The sequence below is a fragment of the Nothobranchius furzeri genome, chromosome 8 (assembly GCF_043380555.1).
Source record: "Nothobranchius furzeri strain GRZ-AD chromosome 8, NfurGRZ-RIMD1, whole genome shotgun sequence".
NCBI lineage: Eukaryota > Metazoa > Chordata > Actinopteri > Cyprinodontiformes > Nothobranchiidae > Nothobranchius > Nothobranchius furzeri.
The window spans coordinates 47,564,448-47,589,408 of record NC_091748.1 but is presented as its reverse complement, the minus strand read 5'-3'; the positions used below and the strand labels follow the sequence as shown (position 1 = coordinate 47,589,408).

Genomic DNA, 24,961 nt, shown 5'->3' with positions numbered 1-24,961 from the left:
AATTGACCCAAAGATGCATTTGGTTTTTATTTATATTTTAAAACATTTTGAATCCTCAAAAACAGAAGAGTGGATCTTTTTCAACATGTGAAAAAAGTCAAGTGTACTCAACTTAAAATATTTGTAACCTTGCTGCCTTAATATTTTGATTAATGCTAGCAAATTATTTCAAGTCATTTCAACTAACTTATTCACCAGGCAAACAAATTATTTTAGGTAATTTCAACTTGGATGTGAGTGGAAATTACCTTAAATAATTTGTTAGCCTGAATCAAAGGCTTGTAGAAGTTACTTGGACTCTGTGGTTGATAGAACTAAAATATTAGTTGATCTGACTGAAAAATAAATTAAAAAAATGAACTAAAGAAAATATGCTATGTGACCTTTATCCCATAAGTTGAAGAAACTTACTAGTTTGTTGACATTACTCAAAATTATTTGCTAGCGTTAATCAAAATTTTAAGGCAGCGAGGTTACAAATTATTTTAAGTTGAGTCGACTTGGAATTTTTTCCAGTGTAGCCAATAGAAAAATGAACACACACAGACTCTCATGCACACGCTCACTCTCTCACAGATAAAACTATTACCATCTTTTGACTTTCAGAGACAGAAAATAAAAGTGGGCAGGTAAAAAAAAACTTTTTTTCACACCTCTAAACAGCACTAACTTCCACCCACATGACAAACCTTCATACCATATCCACACCCTGCAGGTCAGGCCCACAGGTTCTGCTAAGCTATCTCTTGCTGAGTATGCCCCTCTCAATGCTATGACACAGAACACACCACAAAACTAGTAACCCACCCTAACATCAAGGAGAACCAAAAAACAGCAAAGGAGTGATGATTTAATGATAGAATAAAGAACTATTGCTTGTGTGTGTGTGTGTGTGTGTGTGTGTGTGTGTGTGTGTGTGTGTGTGTGTGTGTGTGTGTGTGAGAGTGAGTGAGTGAGTGAGTGAGTGAGAGAGAGAGAGAGAGAGAGAGAGAGAGAGGGGGGGGGGGGGGGGGGAGGTTGTTGACAGCCAGCGGCCAAGACAGAAAATAAGAATAGCATGATGTTGCCAATAGTGATGACATCTCAGCATGGGAATGGAAAATAATCTCCTCCACCAACTGTTTCATTCACAAACCTCTGTTGCAAGAACATAAAAAAGGATTCAATTCTATGGTACTATGAGTACCAACAATAAAAATGAAGAATAAACCCATGACCATATACAGGTGTTTTGTAGCCTACAAGATAAGATTATTTTTCCTACTAGAACTATAAACAGACTCAGAGGTAGGGCTGCACGATATTAGGAAAACCTGCGATATTCGATAACAGTGCTTAATATTGCGATATTCGATATTACTCACGATAAATGAACAAATACTAAAGTGTGCAGTGTTGATGTCGTCTGGCGTGTGACGTCTGCTCTGGGTTCAAAGCAAACAAAAACTAATGCATGAATTCCATTACAACATAACATTTTTATTGCAAAAACATGCAGCTGCACCTGCTACTGTATTAGCAGCTGCACCTGCTACTGTATTAGCAGCTGCACCTGCTACTGTATTAGCAGCTGCACCTGCTACTGTATTAGCAGCTGCACCTGCTACTGTATTAGCAGCTGCACCTGCTACTGTATTAGCAGCAAAACAACAAACTGCATGCATGCAGCTTCTCAGTGACTTTAAAACATCACCACCACTATAAAACTTTTTCTGATGCTCCAAATACAGAAAAACATCCCTTACCAGGGTTTTTGAATAAATAAAAACAATCAGAAAATAAGTTTAAATGTTAAATAATAGTTAACATCACTTAAATGCAACAGCAAATTCTCTCATTGCTACTGAACATTTTCTCCACTTATGTGGTTATGATATAAGGCCGTTGCTGTAACTGGGAAGTGAACTGTGCTGGGCCAAACTAGGAGAATATTAAGATTTTCTGAGGGAAAGAGAAAAACAATTGTCTACCTTTCAGAAGAGGAACTGGCAAAAAAACTACATGGAAAATATGTGAAAACGTTTGTTTTTAACCCCAAATTGAACAAGTTTACCTAGATCTTAAAAAGCAGCTCAGGTGATGAAACTGCAACTATGATTCTGATAACAAGCTAACAAATTGAACTAGCTCCTCTTAAGCTAACCGGCTAGCAGAGCTTCTGACTGACAGTTTATGTGCAGCAGCAAATCAACTATCCTGATTAACAAGGTTATAAAAGCTCATAAATGAAAAATCACTTTGATGTGTGGGGGAACTTTTCCAGGCCCTCTGTAGCAGGGTGGGACTGGGAGGAGAGTGCTGTAGCCTTTTAGCTGGAAGCTAACCGGAGCTTGGGGCTAACATCACCACCCGGTGGAACACTAGCGACTTGTGTTTATGTTTATGCATTTAGCAGACGCTTTTGTCCAAAGCGACTTATAAGACATGAAGGTGGGTTGGTTCACCGGCACGTGTCGGAGTCAGCCCGGTAAAAATGCTTAACGACACCGAGTGGACTCACGCTCACGTTTGAAAGCAGCGCTGAATCCAGAAACCTCAGCACAAAGTGCGTTCGCTGCTCTGAGCCAACATGACGAACAAGGGAACGGCGCCGCAAATGTTTGGGTGTTGCTTTCCAAAAGGGTCTACGTAGGGGGCGGGCGTATTACGAGAATGGACCCATCTGATTGGCCGCATATCAGAAGGGCTACATTTGATTGGCCAAATAATACTTCTGCGTAAAAAACAGAGTTGGTTTACAAAAAGTTGATGTATGACACGGATGGAAATGTTTGAACCAAACATTTATCGCTGTTTTTGACGTGCTTTGCGATGGGCCTATCGCACGTCCTGTTATCCTGACGATGATAATTTTTTGATATATTGTGCGGCCCTATCAGAAGTAATTGGAAATCCATCTCTATTCTCTAAGCACCTAAATGTTTCTTCAGGCTTCATGGATCATCAGTCTGTAAACGATCCTGTTATTTGAAAAGTATTTCCAAATAATAACAATGCAACAATTGCCGTTATAAAGTGTTGAGTTCTGTTTCCAAATAACAATAACGTGCCTCACAAGGTAAAAGCCTGAAAGCAAAGCACTATGGGATACTGGCTTGTTGGGAAAGCATCCTGTGTGGCTGGTAGAGGGATGACAGATAGTTATAGCACCAGAAGGTGACCCTTATGCACGTGCCCTTGAGCAAAGAGCTGGGCAGGAGAGAACCAGCACTATACGGAACTGCAACATAATATCTTAGAGGAAATTCACTACATAACCGTCCAATGTTCAGCTATAAATCCCCAGTAAAATCCAACTGTTTGGTGGTTGTAGTAAGTCAGACATGTAAGGCAGTACCGACACTTTGTTACAAACAGAGTTACTAACAAAGTCCAACGTTGTGTCACTGACTCCTGACCAAACAAAGACTTTTCTGTTGGACCCATGCGAGCACTGGGACAGGAACCATCAGCTCCAAACCCACACACACTACCCAATGTCTGACTGTAGTAAAGGGTCACACCCTAAAAACTTGGGATTTTATTCTGACAAGTGTACATAATGAGATTACTATGGTTCACACGAAGCAGACTGGATAACTGTTCATGCAAGCTGTCAAGAAAACTAAAGCATCTACTTCAATAAAAATAAACAAATTAGAGACATCTGAGATCATAATTATGCTCACATTTACAGTAAGCCAAATGTCGTGTTTCTAGATATGAAACTATTAACTGAAAGATGGGTGTGATTCAGATTACTGGGGTTACCTGTTCACATAAATCACATGGCGGCGACTCAGTGCATTTAAACATATAGGTTTTGTATGAGGCGGGGCAGCAGAAATCAGTGAATGTGAAGAAACTGTGTGATGCCCTTGTGTCAATACAGAGAAAAATCTCTGAGGAAAGTTTCCAACATTTTGTAGAATCTCTAACAGTTCTGACACGCCAGTTCCGAAGACAAAAGGGGGTCCAATACAATACTAGGTCTATGAGGTGATTTATATTCATTCATTCATGCCTATCTCCAACAGTCACAAGCAAACCGTAAAAACAACTCACAGATAACATTAACTCCACGAGTTTAAGTAAAAGTTTAGAACTCAAAACAGACAAAATCATACAAAATGTTTGTCGTACATTTTTTAATAAAACTGAAAACTATAGCTAAACCATTTGCCCCTAAGGAGTGTGCCTCTCTTGCTCTCTCTCCCTAAGATCTGACTTTAATCATTTCTGTCACATCACCAGCCCCCTCAAAACTCCTCACCCCCTCCTCTCTCTTTGCTGGCACCTCCCTCACCTCATCTCAACACTGCAACCCTGCTCCTCCACTGAGCATCTCTCTGGTTCCCTCCTCATCCTCTCCATCGCCCCTTACCCACCCCCTGGAGTAAGGACTCACTGGCCACCCAGCAGGGAGATTCATCACAGCAACCTGGCAGTCAACAAGGCCGTGCAAAGCGCGCGCGCGCACACACACACACGCACACACACACACACACACACACACACACACACACACACAGGATATTATTCAATCTGACAAACATGACCCAGACTAAATTCTGACACCGCAACCGGCTTATCAAATAGGTGATTTATCATTTACCACAAAGTGTGCCATTGACGCAGCTACAAATCATTAAAAATAAAACAACAAACACTACAATAAAGCATTATAGTTTGCTTTTCAGGTCAAAATCCTCAAACGCAACCCATTTTAAGCCACCAAACCCCCGGTATTGTTGACCGGCTGAAAGACTCACCTTCTCTACGTTTTCCACCGTGAAGTCCAGCGCGTCCGGTGTGGCTGCTATTCTCCCCGGCGTCTCCATATCTCCGCCGACACGGAGCTGTCAAACGGCCAAAAAGAGACGGCACATTCAGATGCGACTTCCGATTATCCTAAACTTGTAAACAACTGCAGTGCTATCGTTTAACTTCCACAGCAATGGGTGGGATGATTAGGTTGATCAACTATTTCCTATTTGGTCTCATGAATGACACGACACGCTAACCGGGAGCTAAAACACTGTAGCAACGGCTACTATGCTAACGCAAAGCTAGCTCTTTGAGCGACGTTAACTTCACGCAGCCCTCGTGGCAAACACAACTAAACAACACAACTAAAGCAACAATTTCAGTATGACAGTATTATCAGAAGTGTGCGGCGTCAGTGTGTTATCTCTAGCATGTCTGGAGGAGTGTCATTTTCACACCTTTCTGTTCGGCGACGGTATGAGACGATGCTGGCAGCAGCCTGCCGATTTTCTTTCTACCTCTCTGCTGCTCCGTCACTGGTAGCTCTTTGGTGCATTCATGGGCCGTAGGAAATATCACGCCCATTTGGTTAGGGCCACCAAAAAACAAAACAAACAAACAAACAAAATTAAAGTAAAATTAACATCCCTCCACCAGTCCCAAATATCAAACTTTATTGATTCAAGCATTATATATTTTTTGATCATACATGGGCTGTTGACACACGTGTGACCATTTACTCCTGTTCATATCTATTCTAATAATAATTATTAAAGAAAAGTAAAGTGTGCAGATTTTAGCACCAATGACTCGTGACTTCAGTTGGACTGGAATCTGTAAACAGGATTTAACATAATAAACTATTTACAAGACATTTCCATGTAACACATTCGTTCTGATCAAGTTTAAGTGTTTACTGTTTGAGGTGTCAAATAAATACACCATCTAAAGCATATTAATAATTTCAGAATATTAATTATTACTCTAATTCAATTACAGCATTCATCATTGTTTGGGAATTTCAATTCAAAATGTATGACTTAACTCAAATCTGTGAATGTGGCTGAACTCCATTGGGCCTTGAATTGACTCAGGATTTGATTGGAGAAACTCAAGACCTAATTATAACTTGCAATATTAATAGAACTTATTTTGATTAAAGTGGCAGAACGAGGCTTGCATAAATGAGAGTATAACTTATAAAATCTACAAATAAAATGAAATATTTTGTCACAGCCAAGTTCCTTTTTATTTAGGAAAACCCCAAAGCTGCTGTTTAGCTTCATGAGAATTAGGAAAGACCGAATTGAGCAACTTTTGTGAGTGAGTGGTCCCTGATCTAATAATGGTTTAAAAACGTGTTTTTATTAGCACATGTGAAACCGGAAGAGGTGAAACTAACATATGAGATAGAGTCATTCCATGCAAAGCCAGATATTTCAAGCCTTTATTTGTTATAACTGTAACAATTATGGCGTACAGCCTATGGAACTCCTACATTCATAATCTCAGACTCTAGAATATTGTGAAAAGGTTCATTATTCTAAATTCAAAGTGTCACACTCAAATCAGCTAGTGAATCCTAAACACCTGCAAAGGGTTCGTGAATCTTTAGATGGCCTCTCAGTCTAAGCTAGATAGAAAAAGTAAATGGTTTTTGCTCCATTTTCTAATATTTCTAGTTTCACGTGTAGCTGAAGACAAAAACATGATTATTTTCAGCTGAAAGACAACAGCGCTCTCTTGTGGCAACATTACCATCAAAGCGTTCATTCATTCGGGTACTCCAGAGAGAATATAGATATTAAAATACAAAGGTGAGAAAAGAGGTAGAAACTTGACTCGGAGAACTTATTATCTGGTTTTAGTTGTTATGTAAAGTGTTTAAAGTAAGAGAAAGTGACAGAAAAGCACTGATTTCTGATCGAATAACTTATTAGTATAGTATTTATTCCGGACTCTTAGTCCAATTCACAGAAGTAGAAAACAAATTGTAGATAAAATAAAATGGGCACAATATGACACGCTAAAGCACAAGAGACAAATACTGAAAAACACAAACAAGACACAATAACAACGGTTATACATTATAGTAACTCCCTAATCTAAAAGAAAAAAAAGACTGTTATACCAGTGTTTCCACATCTTTGACTGGCAGCGTATTGCACTTTATTGTTACTATTAGTTTAGAATTGAATAAATATTAAAATATGGAACAAAAAATCGATTGTTATTACTTTTTCACTTTCCGTTGTTTCAAATATTTTGTTCATATGTAAGCAAAATAAAATTACAAGTGTTTTTACAATTAGCCTACAAGTATTTATTATTTGCTCACTACTGTTTATTTAGGATACATCTCTCTAGGGTAGGTCATAACATGATTATTGCAGAAACATGAAAATATGTTTTTAAAGTCTCTGGGATGCTGAAGTGACGCCTGTAATTAGTGTTTATTTATACCACGACCCTTTTCCCTTGTGTTTTGTGTGGTTTGCTCGGAGCCATCTAGAGGAAGACGGACTATTTTCAACGGGGAACACGTGGCACTGCTTCTGGTAAGAGCGCAGCGCGTTCCCTCACTCAGTCCACGCAGACGCGGAGGACAGCTGTGTGCACGCCCTGCGCACGGGACACCGACTCGGATTTTATACAACTCTTAGAAAATCTACCTGGGTCTGTGAAGGATTTGGATCGGATTCTTGTTTTGTGGTTTTCTTCCAGAGAACAGGAAGAGAGAGAGGATGGAGACCAAACTGTGGATCGCTCTTTGCGCACTTCTGGTGAACTCGGGCTCTGTTTATTGTGGTGCGTATGTAACTTATCGTTTCATTTATTTGGGCTGATATGAACTAACTGGTCCCAGTTTTACTATCATGATACATTACTGAGCACCAGAAGTCTCGCTTCTGTTTCAGTTTAGTGACACATTTAAATTATGTTTTTCTTTCGGGCAAAAGAACATTTGAGATATATTTTTTCTCCTATCAGTTTGGAGTCCATCAGAAAACGTTTGTATTTTACTGTTTTTGCTTTTGCTGGAACAAGTTCAGTTGAGCAACACAAACTCTTCCTCTTCCTGTTTATATTACAAGCTTGTAACATCCTATGTCTCTCTCTATCAACCCACTTTCTGCTTTCTACATGCTCTCTCCCCCACTTTTACTGATCCTCCTCCATCCACACATCCTGCCTGAAACGAGAACATTTGAAAATGCTTCACTCGGCCTAAGCTGCATCTTTAAACGGATAGACACAGCAGGACTACTGTAGAACTGTAATTGAGTAGAAAGGAAATTGTGATAAATGACACCTCTAATAATGGCATTTTGCTCGTTTCGTAACAGGCTTATTTTCTCCAGCGTCACACTTTCAGTTTATCCTGGTGAACAGAAGAGAAGAAACTTAACAAACCTGCTGGCTTTCTGTTCATTCTCTGACTCATGTTGCCTGATTTGTTTTTCTTGAAATTCTAGCTTTGTTTTTATCAAAGGTTGTCTGCATCATCCTATCGATGTTAAAAACATGCTGTAATATTAGGTGGAAGGACAAGCTTTATTGAACATATTAAAGAAATGCCTTCAGATGACCCCGAACATTAATAAAATTTATCTGTTCCCTTGAAGTAAAAACTTGTGACATTTGTCACGTGACTGGACGAGCAATCTGATTTGAAGATCGAGGAGCCCTTCTTCGATTAATTTGGAGGGGGACACCTGGAGATGGTCCACCAACAGTTTATGAGTGGCAGGTGTTACCCTTCGGAACCACCTGCAGCCCCTGTTGTGCCACCTTTGTTTTGCAGCGGCATGTTCAGGACCATCATCCGCCAGACGCAGATGTGAAGAAGTCAGTAGAGAGAAGTTTCTATGTGGATAATTGTCTCCAGAGTGTCCCAACAGTCGCTGAGGCAAAGCATCTGGTCAACAAGCTACAGAGTCTTCTAGCATCTGCCGGGTTCGAACTCCGACAATGGGCCAGCAGCAAGCCGGAAGTCATCAGTCACTTGCCGGCAGAGAGCTGTTCCGCCAGTGTGGAACTATGGTTAGTGTCGCCCTGTGAAATATGAGGTTCTCACCATGCGCAACGTCTACCGAGTTCTGGCTAGTCAATATGACTCCTTGGGTTACATATTACCTTAAACCACTCGAGCCAAGGTTTTGGTCCAACATTTGTGGGACAAACGCCATGGATGGGACCGTCTTTCACCTCAGATACCACTGCAACAGTGGAAAGATTGGTAGGCTGAGCTGGGCATCTTATCAGAGATTACATTACCCTGACCCTACCTGTCCGAAGAGGTCAACCGTGGGAAGCTGGTGACTGAGATGCATGTTTTCTGCAACGCTTTGGAAGAGGCCAATGGGTCGGTGGCATACCTTAGGTTCTCCAATGGACAGGGTAAAGTATTTCTGTCCTTTCTGATGGCTCGTTCCAGAGTAGCTCCAAAGCGGTCCCCATCAATGCCCTAGAATTGTGTGCTGCTCTTACTGGAGCACAACTTTCATGAGTCCTCAAACAAGAGCTCACCATTAGCCTAGACCAGGTTGTCCTGTGGTCCGATTCGACGACAGTGCTCACATGGTTGAAGTCCGAATCATGTTGATTCAAAGTCTTCATCGGCACACATTCCGCAGAAATCCAGGAATTGACTACTGGCTGCACATGGAGATACTTTGATACCATCAATAACCCAGCTGACGATGTGACACGGGGAAAAAGCTCAGGGGATTTGGCGGAACCAAATCGTTGGAGCCAGGGTCCTACCTTTCTCCTGCTTAGCCCTGATGGCTGGCCCAAGGAACCTGCCGCTAATCAAGCCCCAGAGGAGTCAGAACAACGCAAAACTGTCTTTTGTGGACTCACAGCAGTTCCCACCGGCGATCTGGCCCGTTATCACTCATGGAAAGAGCAGTTTGAGGCAACACGTGGGAAGTGCAAGGGGCGGCTGGCTCTGCTGCTCAGCCATCGGCAGAAGAGTATCGTCAGGCAGAACGGTTGGTTTTTCAGAGGGCTCAGAGGGACAGCTTTCCCTTGGAACTCAGCTTGCTGAAGGCTGGGAAACCCGTTCCTAGAAGCAGCAAACTTCTCACCCTTGCACCGGTGTGGGATGTGGAAGATGACCTCATTCGTGTTGGTGGAAGACTCCGTTGAGCGGAAGATATGGAGCTTACCGCACGTCATCCAGTCATTTCGGATTCCCATCACCCTGCCACCAGGCTCCTTGTCCAAGACTACGGTCGTCACCTTCATCACCCGGGTCCAGAGCGGGTGTTTGCTGAACTTTGTCGTTCCTTCTGGATTCTGCGGGGACGTGAGGCAGTCTGGCGACACCAACACAGTTGCATGGATTGCCAGCGCTGGCGAGCTAGGCCCACAGTACCAAGAATGGCTGATCTACCTGCGGCCCGGTTACGACTGTTTAAGCCTGTGTTCTATTCCACCGGGATGGACTGCTTTGGGCCGTTTGAGGTGAAAGTGGGCCAGCAGCACGAAAAGAGATGGGGAATCCTCTTTAAATGTCTCACCACCAGGGCAGTGCATTTAGATATCCTGACGAGCATCGACACTGATGCCTTTTTGATGGTTCTTCGTCGGTTCATCGCCCACCGAGGAACACTGGCTGAGCTGTTTTCTGACCAGGGAACCAATTTCAAAGGAGGAGAATGGGAACTCAGGGAAGCCTTCACTAAGATTTCTTCCCCATTACAAGAACTCCTTGTTCCACAGAAAATAGATTTCCATTTCAACCCTCCCGTAGCACCACACTTTGGGGGAGTGTGGGACAGGGAAGTACATTCGGTGAAGGATGCCCTTCGAGTTACTGTGGGAGCTCATCCTGTCCCAGAGGAGCTGTTACGCATGGTCTTGATTGAAATTGAAGGTATCCTTAACAGTAAACCTCTGGGTTATGTGTCGGCGGATGTTAGTGACCCAGACCCTGTGACACCCAATACACTTCTGATATGGCAGCCGGATGGTTCACGCCCACAAGTCATCTACCCAGAGAACGAGCTCATCGGGCGTCGACAGTGGAAGCATTCACAAGTTTTGACGGATCACTTTTGGACTTGATTCATTCACCTGTACCTGCCAAGTCTCCAGGCTAGCCAGAAGTGGCAGGTCTCAGCAACTGACATCAGCCAGGACAGTGTCGTGATGATAGTGGATCCACAGCTGCCTAGGTAGGGCCTTGTGGCCCGTTGGGAGGATTGTCAGAACTCATCCAGGCAGTAATGGACAGGTTCGATTGGCAGAAGTGAAGGTGGGAGGTAGGATCTACACCCGGCCGGTGGCCAAGCTGATCGTTCTCCTGGCCTTGCCATAGGAGGCAGATGATTGTCCTACTTCTGCTTCTGCACTCTCATAGACTTTGATGGTTTCATTGATGGACAAATGTATTGTATACATTTCGGGGTGGCTGTCTAAAAGCTCTCAAAGTCTTGAGTTCTGGGACTGAATTTCCTTTCTTACCTTTATTTTGAAGTTAACCGGAAGTTTGCTCCCAATGTCCGGCTAGAGATTAAATGGCTTTAGGTTCATATCTCTCGAAGTTTACGTAGCTCTAGGTTTGTGTTCCGGGTTCCTCTCTGCGGTATGTTGCTGCCTGGGGAATAGCACCGGGACATGGTCAAGTGTGTGCGTGGATGAACAGAAAGTGCAATGTTGGATTAATTATTATGGCTATTATCATTATAATTATGCATTTCCTGTTTTATACGAGAACGCTGTTGATATACCTTCCCTCGTGACTGATCGGCGCTGGTCCACTGGCATCTTGGCCGTATGAGGAAGAAGAAGAAGAAAATATCTTTTCTATATCGCCTCTCAAGATAAAAATCACAAAAACATCAATGTAAAAATATCAAAAATAATTTAGAAAATTATTAAAAACATATTTAAAATGAGCAAAAAATAGACAATTGTGATTAAAAAATGTAAAGAAAGAGAGAGAGCGAATAGATTAGAGGGAAATCAGTGGATCCTGAGGGAGGTGGAATAGGTGGGAAGAGCAGAATAAAGAGAGAGTGGTGAAGAAGGTCATACAAAAGCCAGCTTTTTAAAGGAGACCACTGAGTCCACTGATCTCAGGCTCAGGGGGAGAGAGTTCCAGAGTCTGGGGGCCACAGCAGCAGATGATCTGTCACCTTTGGTCTTTAGCCTGGTGCGCTGCACAACCAGTAGGCTTTGATCACTGGACCTCAGGGACCTGCTGGGGGTGTAGGGACTAAGAAGATCGCCAATGTAAGATGGTGCTTGTCCATGTAAGGCCCTATAGACCAGAACCAGGATCTTGAAATGAACCCTGAAGTTGACTGGCAGCCAGTGAAGCTGGAGGAGAAGTGGGGTGATGTGGGTGTGTTTGGAGGACTTGGTCAGAAGCCGAGCACAGGCATTCTGAACCACCTGTAGACGGTTCAGGGAGGTTCTGCTCAGACATGTGAAAAGAGAGTTACAGTAGTCTAAGCGTGAGGAGATGAAGGTGTGGAGAACTGTCTCAAGTTCAGAGCGGGACAGAATGGGACTCAGCTTAGCAACGTTCCTGAGATGGAAGAAGGAAGAGCAAACAAGAGAACTGACATGAGAATCCAGGGTGAGAGCTGGGTCAAAGGTCACACCAAGATTCCTGACTGAGGGTTCGGTGTGAGAAGCAAGGTGACCAAGAGGGTCTCTGACTTTGGGAACCAGCTTGTCTGGGGCACAGATGAGGATCTCAGTCTTATCTTCATTCAGCTGAAGAAAGTTCCCAACCATCCAGGTTTTGATAGAGTCTAAGCATGTGTGTAACAGCTGCAGCTTAGACATCTCATGGGGCTTAAAGGAGATGTACAGTTGGATGTCATCTGCATAAAGATGGTATGAGATTCCTTTGAAGGAGCTCAGGATGTGCTGAAGAGGAAGCGGATAGAGGAGGAAGAGCAGAGGCCCCAGCACAGAACCTTGTGGGACACCATGGGTAACGGAGGTCGTGGAGGACCTAAACTTGGAGACGGCCACAGAAAAGGAGCGCTCAGGAAGACAAGAGGAGAACCACTCCAGAGCAGATCCTGATAGGCCTACCCAGTCTCTCAGCCTCTCCAGTAGCAGGTGAAGGAAGCATGGATGTGCTTTGTATGATCATACGGGAATGTAGATAAGTACGGCTTGACCGACATTGTTACGGTGCGGGAACGGGAGTTGGCTCAGAGTATCTGAGCTAAGCTAACCCGCCACTGGAAGTACCCATGTCAGTCGGGAAAATAAGAGCACCCTTTTGTTTCCGGACCGGAAGTTGACTGCCGATGTTGAGGGTAACTTGACAAAGCTTAATATAGTGGCTTTATGTGAGCTGATGATGATTTAGTGACCTCTGACTGTTTAGTATGGTTATTAACTGATGATGTGTTGGCAGAAGGTTAACATTCTAATGTGTATTAGTTGTTTAATAAGGTTAAGTTATACATACGCCATATTTGTCATTCTGCAGAAAAAAGCACACCTATGAGCAATCATGTCTATCAGCTGCTATCCTGCTTCACTTGTCATATTTCATGAGTTATAATAAGTGAGTATAAGTGATGCTCTGGCCGGCATTTCCAGCGTAAAGCGAGTTTCAACCTTGACCCAACGCTTTCACAGTCTGTTTACGGTGTGACGTTATTACTGAACCAGTTGACATAATGGTTAAATATTCAACATTTCATTTCTTAGAGTGTATGATAAAATTATCTACGTGTTTAACTACTTGAAAATAATATCCATGAGCAAAGATATAGGGCTTTTCCTGCATTTACTTGTTAGATCTTTAGTTTTCCCGTCAAACACAATAAACTCCAGGACAGTAATAAAATAACCTACAGACATGACTTGTTTTGGTCTTGGTCTGGTTTTGTCACTGCCACTAAGTTGTTTCAGCATTAAGTACCAAGCATCTGTCCACAGAAAAACCTCTGGTTGCTTTTCTCAGGATCAGGGTCGTGAAGCGAGCATAAGGTGTTTCCTACATGCTGCAGCGGGCTGAAAGTCTGTGAGGAAAACCACCCGCTTCGAACGTTATCACCCCATTGATTGGTCGAGCCCCTTTATCACACACGCGCACTCACACACACTCACACACCTCTGTCTATTTGTGAGTGTCTGTTTTGATTTGATATCATTCAGAGTTCAGAAAGGTCTCCCTCCTTTTCTCCGTGTGTGTTCTCTTACCTCACTCTGCATGGCTGTGTGCGCTGATGAGCTGTGTGAGTGATTATGAAGGTAATGAAAGGCATCAGGGCAGTGTGTTAGTGAACAGTAATGACTTTACATTACATTAGTTCTCTGGTTTTCATCAAAGCTAGGCATGGGGGGACAGAACTGGAGCTTTGTGAAACAGTGCTAGAGAGAGAGAATTAAGGGCTGGGGCTTCATTAAAATGATATTGCTTTAAAGATCTAAAAATTACCCACGGCTCATGGGAACACAATTTGAAGCAGTCCACATTCGGAGTCAGATGTTAAAGTCTGCTGTCGTTTGCAAACTCAAAGAAGATAGTGAAGGGGTTTCCTGTAAGTCTGTGGTCTGGGGGTAAAACACGGGGGAGGGGTTAATGTAATGTAAACAGTTGGATTCATATAAAACAAAGCCTTTTAGGGAAAAAGCAGCCTAAACCACCAGGGAGGCAGTGCCATGCTGTGGGGGAGCTTTGCTCTCTGATGATGCAAGAGGACGGTTCAGCTGAAGTGTTCAATTCAATTCAAAGATACTTTATTAATCCCAGGGGGAAATTACCAGATGGACTCAATCTAGGCTATTTAAAAGATTGTTTCTTCTTCTACATCATTTTACTTGTTAAACATTTCTGTTTTTAGTATTTTCTTCATCTAAGTTTTGATTGAAAAACTACTTTATTTTTAAAGCCTCTATTGCTGATGAGCTCATGTTAGCATGCTAACATTATGAAAAAGGACAAAATCAACAAGATTTCAGCTCTGATCAGAGTTTTGGAGTGACACACCCCATGTTTATGACTCTCAACTGTTAATGACCCTGACAGCTTGATACAAAGCTCATGTGGTTCCATATTCTTACAGAGGGAAGCGTCGATGCCAAAGGTCTAGCAGCTGTACCACCGAAGGATGGTTTAAGTCTGAACATCACTAGGCATGAGCAGACAAACTCCAACAACACCAGAAGTTTCAGCAGCAACTCAACTCAAGGAAGTGAAACCATCTCTGGGGCACCAAACTCAACAAACGATAACGGTAACTACAGCTGTAACGGTTCAGTGTGTAATCACTCTTGTTCTTTAGCTGGTAGCCATGTTTGTGTGGGTTAGACGTGAGATTTGAGACTGTTTGAGGCTTGTCAGTCATGTCGTCCTCAAGAAGAGTCAGGAATCCACCAGCAGGTGTTTTAGGACCGGGAGCTATATTTAGATAAGTTGTTATCACAGTTTTCCATGTTCAGAAGTGGACCACAGAGCTAGCGACACGGTTAAAGTGCTGACAGACATGGCTCAAACCCAAAACAGGCAGAGCTCAGTCTAGATGTGAAAATCACATACAAAACAAACTCTAGATGGTACAGGAGCGTACGCAGGTGAGTGTTGAAGTTGTGATGGAATAAATTTAAAAAGGTGCAATCTTCTGTTAGAAGAGATGGATGAGATGTGTTTCAGAGAAATAGAAAGTGACTAAATGCGGTGTGACTTTTCACAAGAGGATGAGAAAGGTAGAAATGAGACCCTCCCCCTTCTAAGAGTCACACGTCTCACATTTCCGCTCCCAGGCATTTTTATTATTGAGAAACCATTCAGATTATTTGTTGAGACTTGTACTTTTGTTCGTTATCGCCGTGAGATTTTTTTTCCAGGTGTTCATAAGTTTGGCACATCTAATCAAACCTGAAGGTTTGTTCTGCTGTTGGTTCTCAGTCTTAAAGGTTCGTGTATTTCATCAGAGATGGACCTGGAATCCAAAACTGTGGTTTTCAGCAAATAAACAACAACAACAACAAAAAAACCTCAGAGATTCTTCATGTATGGATGAGGAACTGAACATTTGTAATAAAACAAAAGTCTCTGGAATGTTTCACAGCTTATTTAGTTTCCAAACAGAACTGGAGCTTGAGCAGTTCTTGGTGATTTTGTCCTTTTTCATAATGTTAGCATGCTAACATGAGCTGATCAGCTCTAATTCTCAGGAGCAATAGAGGCTGTAAAAACAAAGTAGTTTTTCAATCAAAACTTAGATGAAGAAAATACTAAAAACAGAAATGTTTAACAACTAAAATGATGTAGAAGAAGAAACAATCTTTTAAATAGCGCCTCTCAAGATAAAAATCATGAGGCGCTTCACAAGAAGGAACATTAAAAATACAACTCATTTTTTAAAATATCATAAAGATGGGAAAAGTTAAAAATGTGACTAAAAATGTGAGGCAATGGAAAAAGAAAATGATTAAGAAAAGGTAATCAGTGGATCCTGGGGAAGGCAGAGTTGGCAGAAAGAGCAGAATTAGGACAGGGTGGTGATGAAGGTCACACCAAAGCCAGCTTGAACAGGTGAGTTCCCTTTCAGTCGATTCACTCGGTACAACGAAGGTACTATGGGACATCACGCCCTCGTGTGGCCAGGCTGAAGACACATGACGCTGCATGGAGGCCCCACCCTCCACTTATAAGCAACCATGTCACTGTCATTCCTCAATTCTTAAACTCTTCACCTCGCTGAGAACACATCCGACAACGAGCTGCGCTATTGAAAGATAGCTTAACCGTTTGCTGACTGAACTCTACTGTCTTCTGGCTAGCATTCCCGCCCACCGATCGCTAACTTTCGTGGCTCTTCAGCTTCTCCACTTTGTTCTTCTGGGTGTCTCGCAATGAGCACTGTGTCGGACGTAGTTTCATGGAAAGCTGCTTCGCGCCCCTGTCTTCAGGGCTGTGGATTCTCTCTTCATGAGAAGGACTTACACGAAGCGTGCCTGGTTTGGAGGCAGGGCAAGGAAGAGCCGTCTTTACCGACTGTACACTCCACCTCCCTCTACTCCCCCACTTGTCCAGATCCAGGCTAACATCAGATTTTAACCATAGGCCCTATCAAATAAAAATGTTTTAAGCCTATTCTTAAAAGTAGACAAAGTGTCTGCCTCACAGACTAAAGCTGGGAGCTGGTTCCACAGGAGAGGAGCCTGATAACTAAAAGATCTGCCTCCCATCCTAATTTTAGATATTCTGGGAACCACCAGTAGACCTGCAGTCTGAGAGCGAAGTGCTCGGTTAGGAACGTATGGAACAATCAGATCACTGATGTATGATGGAGCTTGATTATTAAGAGCTTTATATGTGAGAAGAAGGATCTTAAAATCTATTCTGAATTTAACAGGTAGCCAATGTAGGGAAGCTAAGACAGGAGAGATATGATCTCTCTTTTTAATTCTCATCAGAACTCTAGCTGCAGCATTTTGGACAAGCTGAAGTCTTTTAACTACATTCTGTGGACTTCCTGAGAGTAATGAATTACAGTAATCCAGTCTTGATGTAATAAATGCATGAACTAGTTTTTCAGCATCACTCCTGGAAAGGATGCTTCTAATCTTAGCAATATTCCGAAGGTGGGAAAAAAAAGTTTAGAGTCATCCAGTTTTTATGTCCTCAAGACAAGCCTGTAATCTACCCAACCGATTAGTTCATCAGGGTTAATGGATAAATATAACTGAGTATCATCAGCATAACAGTGGAAGTTTATCCCATGCTGTCTAATGATTTTACCAATTGGGAGCATATATATAGTAAAAAGAATTGGTCCAAGCCAAGGGCGTCAGTTTGTTTTCAGAATTGCTGGGGACGATAACCATACGTTTGATTGGGGTTTAAAAATTGCTGGGGACAATAAAGTAGGCTAGCACAGGGGTCGGCACCCCGTGGCTCTGCAGCCGCATGCAGCTCCTCCATCCATCTGATGCGTCTCTCTGTGCTTGTAAAATAATGAATGGATATTTAAATAAAATGCTTTATATTTTACTGCCATTAATTTTACATCTGTATGCCAATTCTATGTAAAGATTGTCTGCGTAAACCTGGACAGGTCCAACCCGGTCTACTGTGAGACCGGGTTGACGCGTCACGCTTGTGCTCGCAGCGTTTTAAAAAGAAATGTATGACAAAAGGGGCACCTGCTTTGTAAAACCATCAACAGGGTGAAAAATACCAAAAAATTGTAGGCAGAGACGGGCTACAACTTCTGGGTCCATTTTATATAAATCGTTTTATTGATTATCGTCTTATGAAAGATAACTTTGACGTACATGAGCGACCAGGCACGTTGCAAGCTTTTCAAAAGTGTGGGGATGTTGTCTGTGCCTAAAATAATTTCATGTTATTCATCTTGTTAGTTTAATTTCCATAATAGCGGAGCAGGTGCGAATTTTAGACGCGTCACGCATGTCTCCGTTTAAACATGTTTAAACTGTTCAGAATACAAATCCAGACTCTGTCTCATTGGATTGGTGTAACTAAAGTTTGTACTGAATGAAACTTTACATTAAACCATGTTGAAAAGAAAAGGATCCGATTAAATCATTTTCCCCTCATTTTACAGTCAGGAAGTACAGCGCAGTGTGCACGGCTCTGGGGTTAATCAGGTTTAGTTGTTTCTCTTTGCAACAATCTTCACAAGAAGGCAAATACTGGACACGCTCGGAGCGCCCACGGTGGACAGTGGGCTGAAGATCGGTAGAGGGGTTCGCGGCGCAGCGCAGAACCACTGTGCAAGCGATAAGATTTCCTCCCACTGAAGCGGTCTGGAAACCCGGTCTCTCTGAGGGATGTGTCACTTGGAAAAATGTTCTTTTTATGAAATTATGAAACTTTGGCTGAACAGCTCTTGTTCCCGTCTCTAATATGGACACGCATGACGCATCCAGTCTGAGGCAGAATAGCCTCTTCACCTCATAAAGCACCTGTAGAGACATTTGATCACGCACCAAGTTTATGTGGAGCAGAAGCGGTCGGGCCACGGCAGGTGAAATGTTCCTAGCCTACATGAAGTGAAACTGTTTAATTGTAACATTAATATGTTACTGGACACGCTGGTCTGGTTGGTTAGACCAGTGTCTGAAGTGGAAAATACACACACACACACACACACACAAACACACACACACACACACACACACACACACACACACACACACACACACACACACACACACACACACACACACCAATTAAAATAATGCTGATAGCGTGGACTAGAAGACAGGTGATGGTTTACGTATTTAAATGATGATCAGGCTGCTGTAAAATGTAATCTCCATCCACATCCATACACAATTATCCTCTATTCTTTCTCTATTTGCTCTGCTCTTGTCTGGGCTGATGTAGTTAACAGTGCGCGCGGCGCGCCTAACTAGCGGCTGATGCACATTTTACGCATTTGGAGAGGTGGGCTGGATCCGTCCACTTAACGCACGGGTGTAGACTAAATATTAATGAAGAAAGAATGAAAATTAAACTGTGAGTTTTTACTTCATATTTTATAAATAAAAATGACGGGGGAAAACATTTATGACGTCTTTTTAAACTAAATTTTCTAGCGCGACCTGCCTGCTTCACTTAAGTCACTGCTTATTAAGGTCTGTCCAGAATGACCATGCCTCACCCAAAAATGAAAACCTGGCGCCGCACCAGTTATAAACCTCTGCAAATTGTTGTTCTTCACTTTATCAAACTCAGACTTTGTACAGCTAATGTCAAGATGTAAAATTATGAATTCAGTCGAGCTCTTCCGTCCCTCCCTCTCCTGCTCTCCTGGAAACCCGACATCAGCTGTCAGAAGCGGGAGGTGAAGAAGGAGATGAGGCAAACAGAGTGAGTGCGATGTAAAGAAACCAGACTGGTGTGGAGGTGAGCAGAACAGCTGGAAAAGTGTGGGTGTTGAATCCCCCCCATGAGATCTGAGCTGGTAAAACAAAAATCCTCATCAGCAGGCTTTTTTGAAAGTGGGGGGGACACAGCTGCCAATCACAAATTTTGCTGGGGACATGTCCCCGGTGTCCCCGGTTAAAATGACGCCTATGGTCCAAGCACTGAACCCTGTGGTACTCCACAAGTAACCCTGGAGTATGAAGATTTGTCATGTACATTTACAAAATGAAATCTGTCAGACAGGTAGGAGTTAAACCAGCCTAGCGCCGTTCCTTTGCTCCCAACAACATGTTCAAGTCTTTCTAAAAGAACGGATCAGACTGCTCCAATGGGATCGTATGCTCTGGCGCACCCTTGGCCCAACATTCTCCTCTACACTTTTCCGCTGGTGGAACTGATTCCAGCAGTGCTGGAGAGAGTGCACAAGTCGAGCACATCTCTGATTTTGGTGGCCCCACAGTGGCCCACAAAGTCTTGGTACCCGGAGATCATCAGTCTGATGATAGCCCCCCCCCCCCCCCCCATGGAAGCTCCCCATCAGACAGGACCTTCTGTCACAGGCACAAGGGGAAGTGCTGCACCCTCGCCCACATGTCCAACTTGTTAGCTAAAGGTCTTCCCCCGGCTGTGGTTAATACTATTCAGAGCTCAAGAGCATGCTCCGCTAGGGGTTTATATGCCTATAAGTGGAAGACTTTTGAAGTGTGGTGTCTGAGCAGGTCAGTAGTTCCCTCACAGAGCTCCATTGTGGACATTCTGTTGTTTCTACAGGATCTGCTGGACAAGGGCTTGTCATTCTCCCTTTAAAGGTCTACCTGGCAGCCATTTCGGCTTGCCATGAATCTTTTAATGGAGTTTCTCCTGGCGCTCACCCTTTAGCCGTTTGGTTCATGAAAGGGGTTCACAGACTGAGACCCGTTATTAGATCGTCTGTCTCTTCTTGGGACCTAGCTTTGGTGCTGGAGGCCCTGTGTGGTCCCCCATTTGAGCCTATTGAATCGATCAGTATGAAGCTTCTGTCTTATAAGACAGCTCTGCTCTTAGCCCTTGTATCGGCTAAAAGGGTGGGAGACCTTCTTGCTCTTTCATTTCACCCTTCCTGTCTGAAAATGTCATCAGATGGAGCTAGGGTCACTCTGCATCCGAATGTTCCGTATTTGCCTAAGGTCATCCCGCTCAACTGCGGTTCCATGACCATAGAGCTTTCGGGCTTCAGTAGTCCTCCTTTTGCCTCCGAGGAGCAGAGGAGACTGCATCGTCTGTGCCCGGTTCGTGCTCTGCAGGCTTATATAAGTCGCACTCGGAGTATTAGAATAACAGACCAACTGTTTGTGTGTTTAGCCAAACCCTCCATGGGTAAAGCTTTGTCAAAGCAAAGACTTTCTCATTGGATTGTGGAGGCCATTTCCCTGTGTTACAGCGTCACTGGCTCCCAGCTGCCCCTAGGGGTCAGGGCACACTCTACTAGAGGTGTGGCTGCTTCTTGGGCGCTGTTTAAGGGTGTTTCAGTTGGTGACATTTGCTCAGCTGCAAGCTGGGCTACACCCCACACCTTTGTGAGGTTTTACCGCTTGGATGTTTTGGCCCCTTCGGTGGCCCACGCGGTTCTCTCTGCTGGATCTGACTTTGAGGTTTGATAGCTGCTCATGGGGCATTTCGATACGTCTCATAGTACCTTCGTTGTACCAAGTGAATCGGCTGAAAGGGAACGTTAGGTTATGCATATAACCACTGTTCCCTGAAAGAGAGGAACAAGGTACAACGCAGGGCTGCCCCATTCACAGCCCAGCTCGGTGAAGAACGGCTATCGAACTGAGGAATGACAGTGATGCGGTCGCTTTTAAGTGGAGGGCGGGGCCTCCACGCAGCGTCAAATGTGTCTTCAGCCAGGCCACACGAGGGCGTGATGTCCCATAGTACCTTCGTTGTACCTCGTTCCTCTCCTTCAGGGAACAGTGGTTTTATGCATAACCTAACGTTTTCAAGCTGCTTTCAACGGAGACCACTGAGTCCACTGATCTTAGGCTCAGGGAGAGTCTGGAGGCCACAGCAGCAAATGATCTGTCACATAGGACTTAGTTCATTCAAAACCAGACTTTTTTTTTAGAAGTAATGATGACAAAAGCAGACATCCATCCATCCATCCTGGTGCTTTTTCCCAAGTCCAGAAGGGAAATTAAAGACACCTCTTTCCTCAGAAACAATCTCTTCTCTCAGGACACTCCAAAGACTTTCTAATCACATGTCTGAACCACCTCAGCTAATTCCGTTTTGTGACAGAGGAACAGCGGTCCTACTCTCCTCCACATGACGGAGCTTCTCATCTCCATGGTGCTGAGCCTGGCCCACCCATGAGGAAGCTATTTTCAGCTGCTTGTATCCAGAATCTCATTCTTTCAGTTGTAACCCAAATCTAGGGACCATGGGTTACAGTTAGAATGTAGACAGACCTGTAAATCCAGAGCTTTGCACTTTAACGCTGTTCCTTCTCAACCACAACCAACCGAAACAATGACCTCATTATCTGTCAATCCATCTCTCATTCCATCCTTCTACAAGACAACACAACACTTGAAGGCAAAGACCTGACCCCTACTGGAGGGAGCTGTCAGCCTTTCTACAGATGAATGGGAAATCAAAATGCATTTATTATGAGCGTGTTTTGGTAAATGCATCTAAAGTAGAAGTAACAAAGGAGCACTATGTTGATCATCCAAACAGTAATATGGAGTTTCTCCAGGTAATCCCAGTAAATACTTGACTTAGTTTGGAAATCATCTGACATCTTAGTATTTAGAGTAAAAATGATAATATCTCACTTTACATTAAACACAGTGTCAGAAAATCTCTTGCTTGGTAGACTCATGACTTCACTGATGACTTTGTTTTTTGTCTTTCTTCAGGTACGGACACTTCCTCTGCACCGTTGTTTGGTCTAGATAAGAACCAAACCTCTAGTCCTGCTCCAGACTCCAGTAACTCCTCCATCTCTAACACCACCTCTCCCTCCACCATCAGTAACAGAAAAAACGCAACATCCATTTCACCACCTTCAAATCACACCATCTTAAACCATAATAACACCATTACACTTTCAAACCAGTCCACTACGACAGGGACGTTCTCTCCAAGAGATGTCCCAGTAAACATGTCTACTGCTGCCACCGCTCCAACCATTCCAACACCCCAAACCAGCTCATCCCCCAAGGCCCCCAATATCCCTCCACCAGCGAACACTTCACAGTCCAGCACACACCCAGAGACGTCCACCACCTCTTCACCCAACATCACCTCCTCCACTCAGACCAAAGTCCACTCCGAGAGCTCATCCCATCTGAACGTAGGAGGGAGCAGTAAGTGCATAATACGTTCTGTACCGTATACAAGCCCACTCTGAGCTTTCCATTTGAATATTGACAGAAGTCAGACTGAATTAGTTGAACAACAAAGACGATGTTGTTCATTTGATTTCCAGCACAAGCCGGTCTTTGCTTTTCGCACAAACACACACGTCACCCACTTACGTCTTCTACAAGCACCGTCACCACCCAGCACTGCACAATCGTCAGTTTGGTTGAGGAAGGGACAGAGGCAGTCATGGGACCCTGACTGTAACTATTCAGTTTTTCTCCTTTTGTATGTTTGGCCGCTTCTCTGTTTGCCTGGTAAATGATTTAGAAATCTGTGGTGACCAGACCAAGATACACAACATTTATTTGTCTATATTTAGAGAAAAGAACCTCAAGTTCAGGGATAGAAAGTATTTTCCTCAGCTGACCAAGCCTGCTTTGTTTGACTACAAATAAAAATCTCTCTGTCTGTGGTTTTATTAGATGCGTGTCACTTTGCCTTTCTCCATTATCCAGAGGAACAAGGAGCGTTCTCTGCTTTGTGGTGGATGTTAGTCTCACTTAGATGATAAAAAAGCAGCTGTGTTTACTAAACCATAGCAACTCTGTAGCAACACTGAAATATACGAGCTAGAAAGGTCAAGATGGTTTAGAGATGAAACAGGACATTATGAATAACGTACATGTATTTTCTCACACTTTTATTTACTGCTTGGCTTCGGTTCTAAGAAACTCCCGTGTTACGGTACTAGTGGTTTAGAGGGGAGCCCAGTGCTGCAGAGGCACGTTTACCATCACCGTGCTGTTTGGCATTTCTGTCCTGAACGCTGAACACAACACCACACCGCCCATATTAGTCTTAGTGGAAATTACAGATGGCACCACTTTGAGTAAAAATGAACATCTTTATCCTGCTTCTGCTAGTGACATGATCCTTTTCACCACACAGGAAGTTTGACATTTCTCTGGTTCTTCTCCTCCAGCTGCTGAAAACAATGACTCTCCTGCATTTGACCCCCTCATGGCTGGTCTGGTGTCAGCTTTCGTCATCACTGCCGTCATCATCACTCTGCTGCTCTTCCTCAAACTGCGCCAAAGACAAAGTGGACCAGAGTTCCGCAGGCTGCAGGAGGTACCCATGGTGAGCATGACTACAAATTCCATTTAGCCCAGATTGATAGAACCCTTACCAGGCCTTTCCACTGAATCTAATTCACAGAATCTGTGGATGTTGGAGCACTAACAGTGGGGAAAAAATCTAACAATTAATGCATCTTTATCCTTCTTGCACAGGATGACATGGAAGAAACACCACTGTACAGCTACTGACGGACCCACAACATAACCTTAGGTACTCCACAGTCCAGCTTCAAGTGGCTGTTGAACCAACGTTTAAGGAAATCTGGGTAGGCGTGGTCTTCTTGTATCCAGATGATTGGCTACGATGATGGAAAGGAACATTGTTTAAACTGAAATGAACAATGAAAAAACACTCGTGTTGGTTCCCCTCCAATTTGGCAAAAGTCTGTGTTCAATGCTGTACTCTAAGCAATGTTGGCAAGAAATATCAGTAATCTACGAGAGATTTGACTCTTTGGCATGTCAGCACTTCTACTGAGCTATCCAGCACTGCTGCTTGGGGGTTCTTGGTGCATGTTCTGTTGAGTTTCAGCATCGGAGTCGGGCCAAATCCGGAGCATTGGTTGTAATTGACCTTTTCTGAGCTAGGATACTAATGTTTTCTTAATTGGATTATTCACGTTAATGATAATTGAATCCCATGTGGGCTGAAGGAAATTATCTTGTGGGCTACTTATGGCCCTGAAGCCACCAATTGACAATCACTGCTTTTAGTTACGTAGCCTCAAAAAGTAGTATTCCTGTTTGTCTGATCACAAGATTGGTACACCTTGTTTAGAGGTTTGTGAAAATGTTTTTATGCACTGTTTCTTGGATGATTTCTATTGTTTTCTGT

At 43.4% G+C, this 24,961-nt stretch overlaps 2 protein-coding genes across 5 annotated transcripts in view; one reads left to right on the top strand and one right to left on the bottom strand.

Annotated features, from left to right (window-relative positions):
* Positions 1-5,295, bottom strand: part of ipo13b (importin 13b) — a 50,117-nt gene extending 44,822 nt beyond the window's left edge. For 3 of the 4 annotated variants that reach the window (XR_008559899.2, XM_015976107.3, XM_015976108.3), the window contains exons 1-2: positions 5,205-5,295; positions 4,752-4,838 (exon numbers count right to left, since the gene is read on the bottom strand). Coding sequence is in view for 2 of the 4 variants with exons in the window: in XM_015976107.3 (XP_015831593.1) it covers positions 4,752-4,820 (69 nt within the window). In the remaining 2 variants the exon portion in view is untranslated. The remainder of the gene's footprint in view (positions 1-4,751; positions 4,839-5,204) is intronic. The other variant, XM_015976109.3, reaches the window with a different exon arrangement.
* A 2,041-nt stretch (positions 5,296-7,336) lies between these two features.
* Positions 7,337-24,540, top strand: LOC107396397 (uncharacterized). The gene is made up of 5 exons (XM_015976105.3): positions 7,337-7,554; positions 14,799-14,969; positions 22,540-22,989; positions 23,970-24,127; positions 24,280-24,540. The coding sequence occupies exons 1-5, from the start codon at positions 7,491-7,493 to the stop codon at positions 24,313-24,315; spliced, it is 879 nt and encodes a 292-aa protein (XP_015831591.3). The 5' UTR covers positions 7,337-7,490; the 3' UTR covers positions 24,316-24,540.
* The last annotated feature ends 421 nt before the right edge of the window (positions 24,541-24,961 follow it).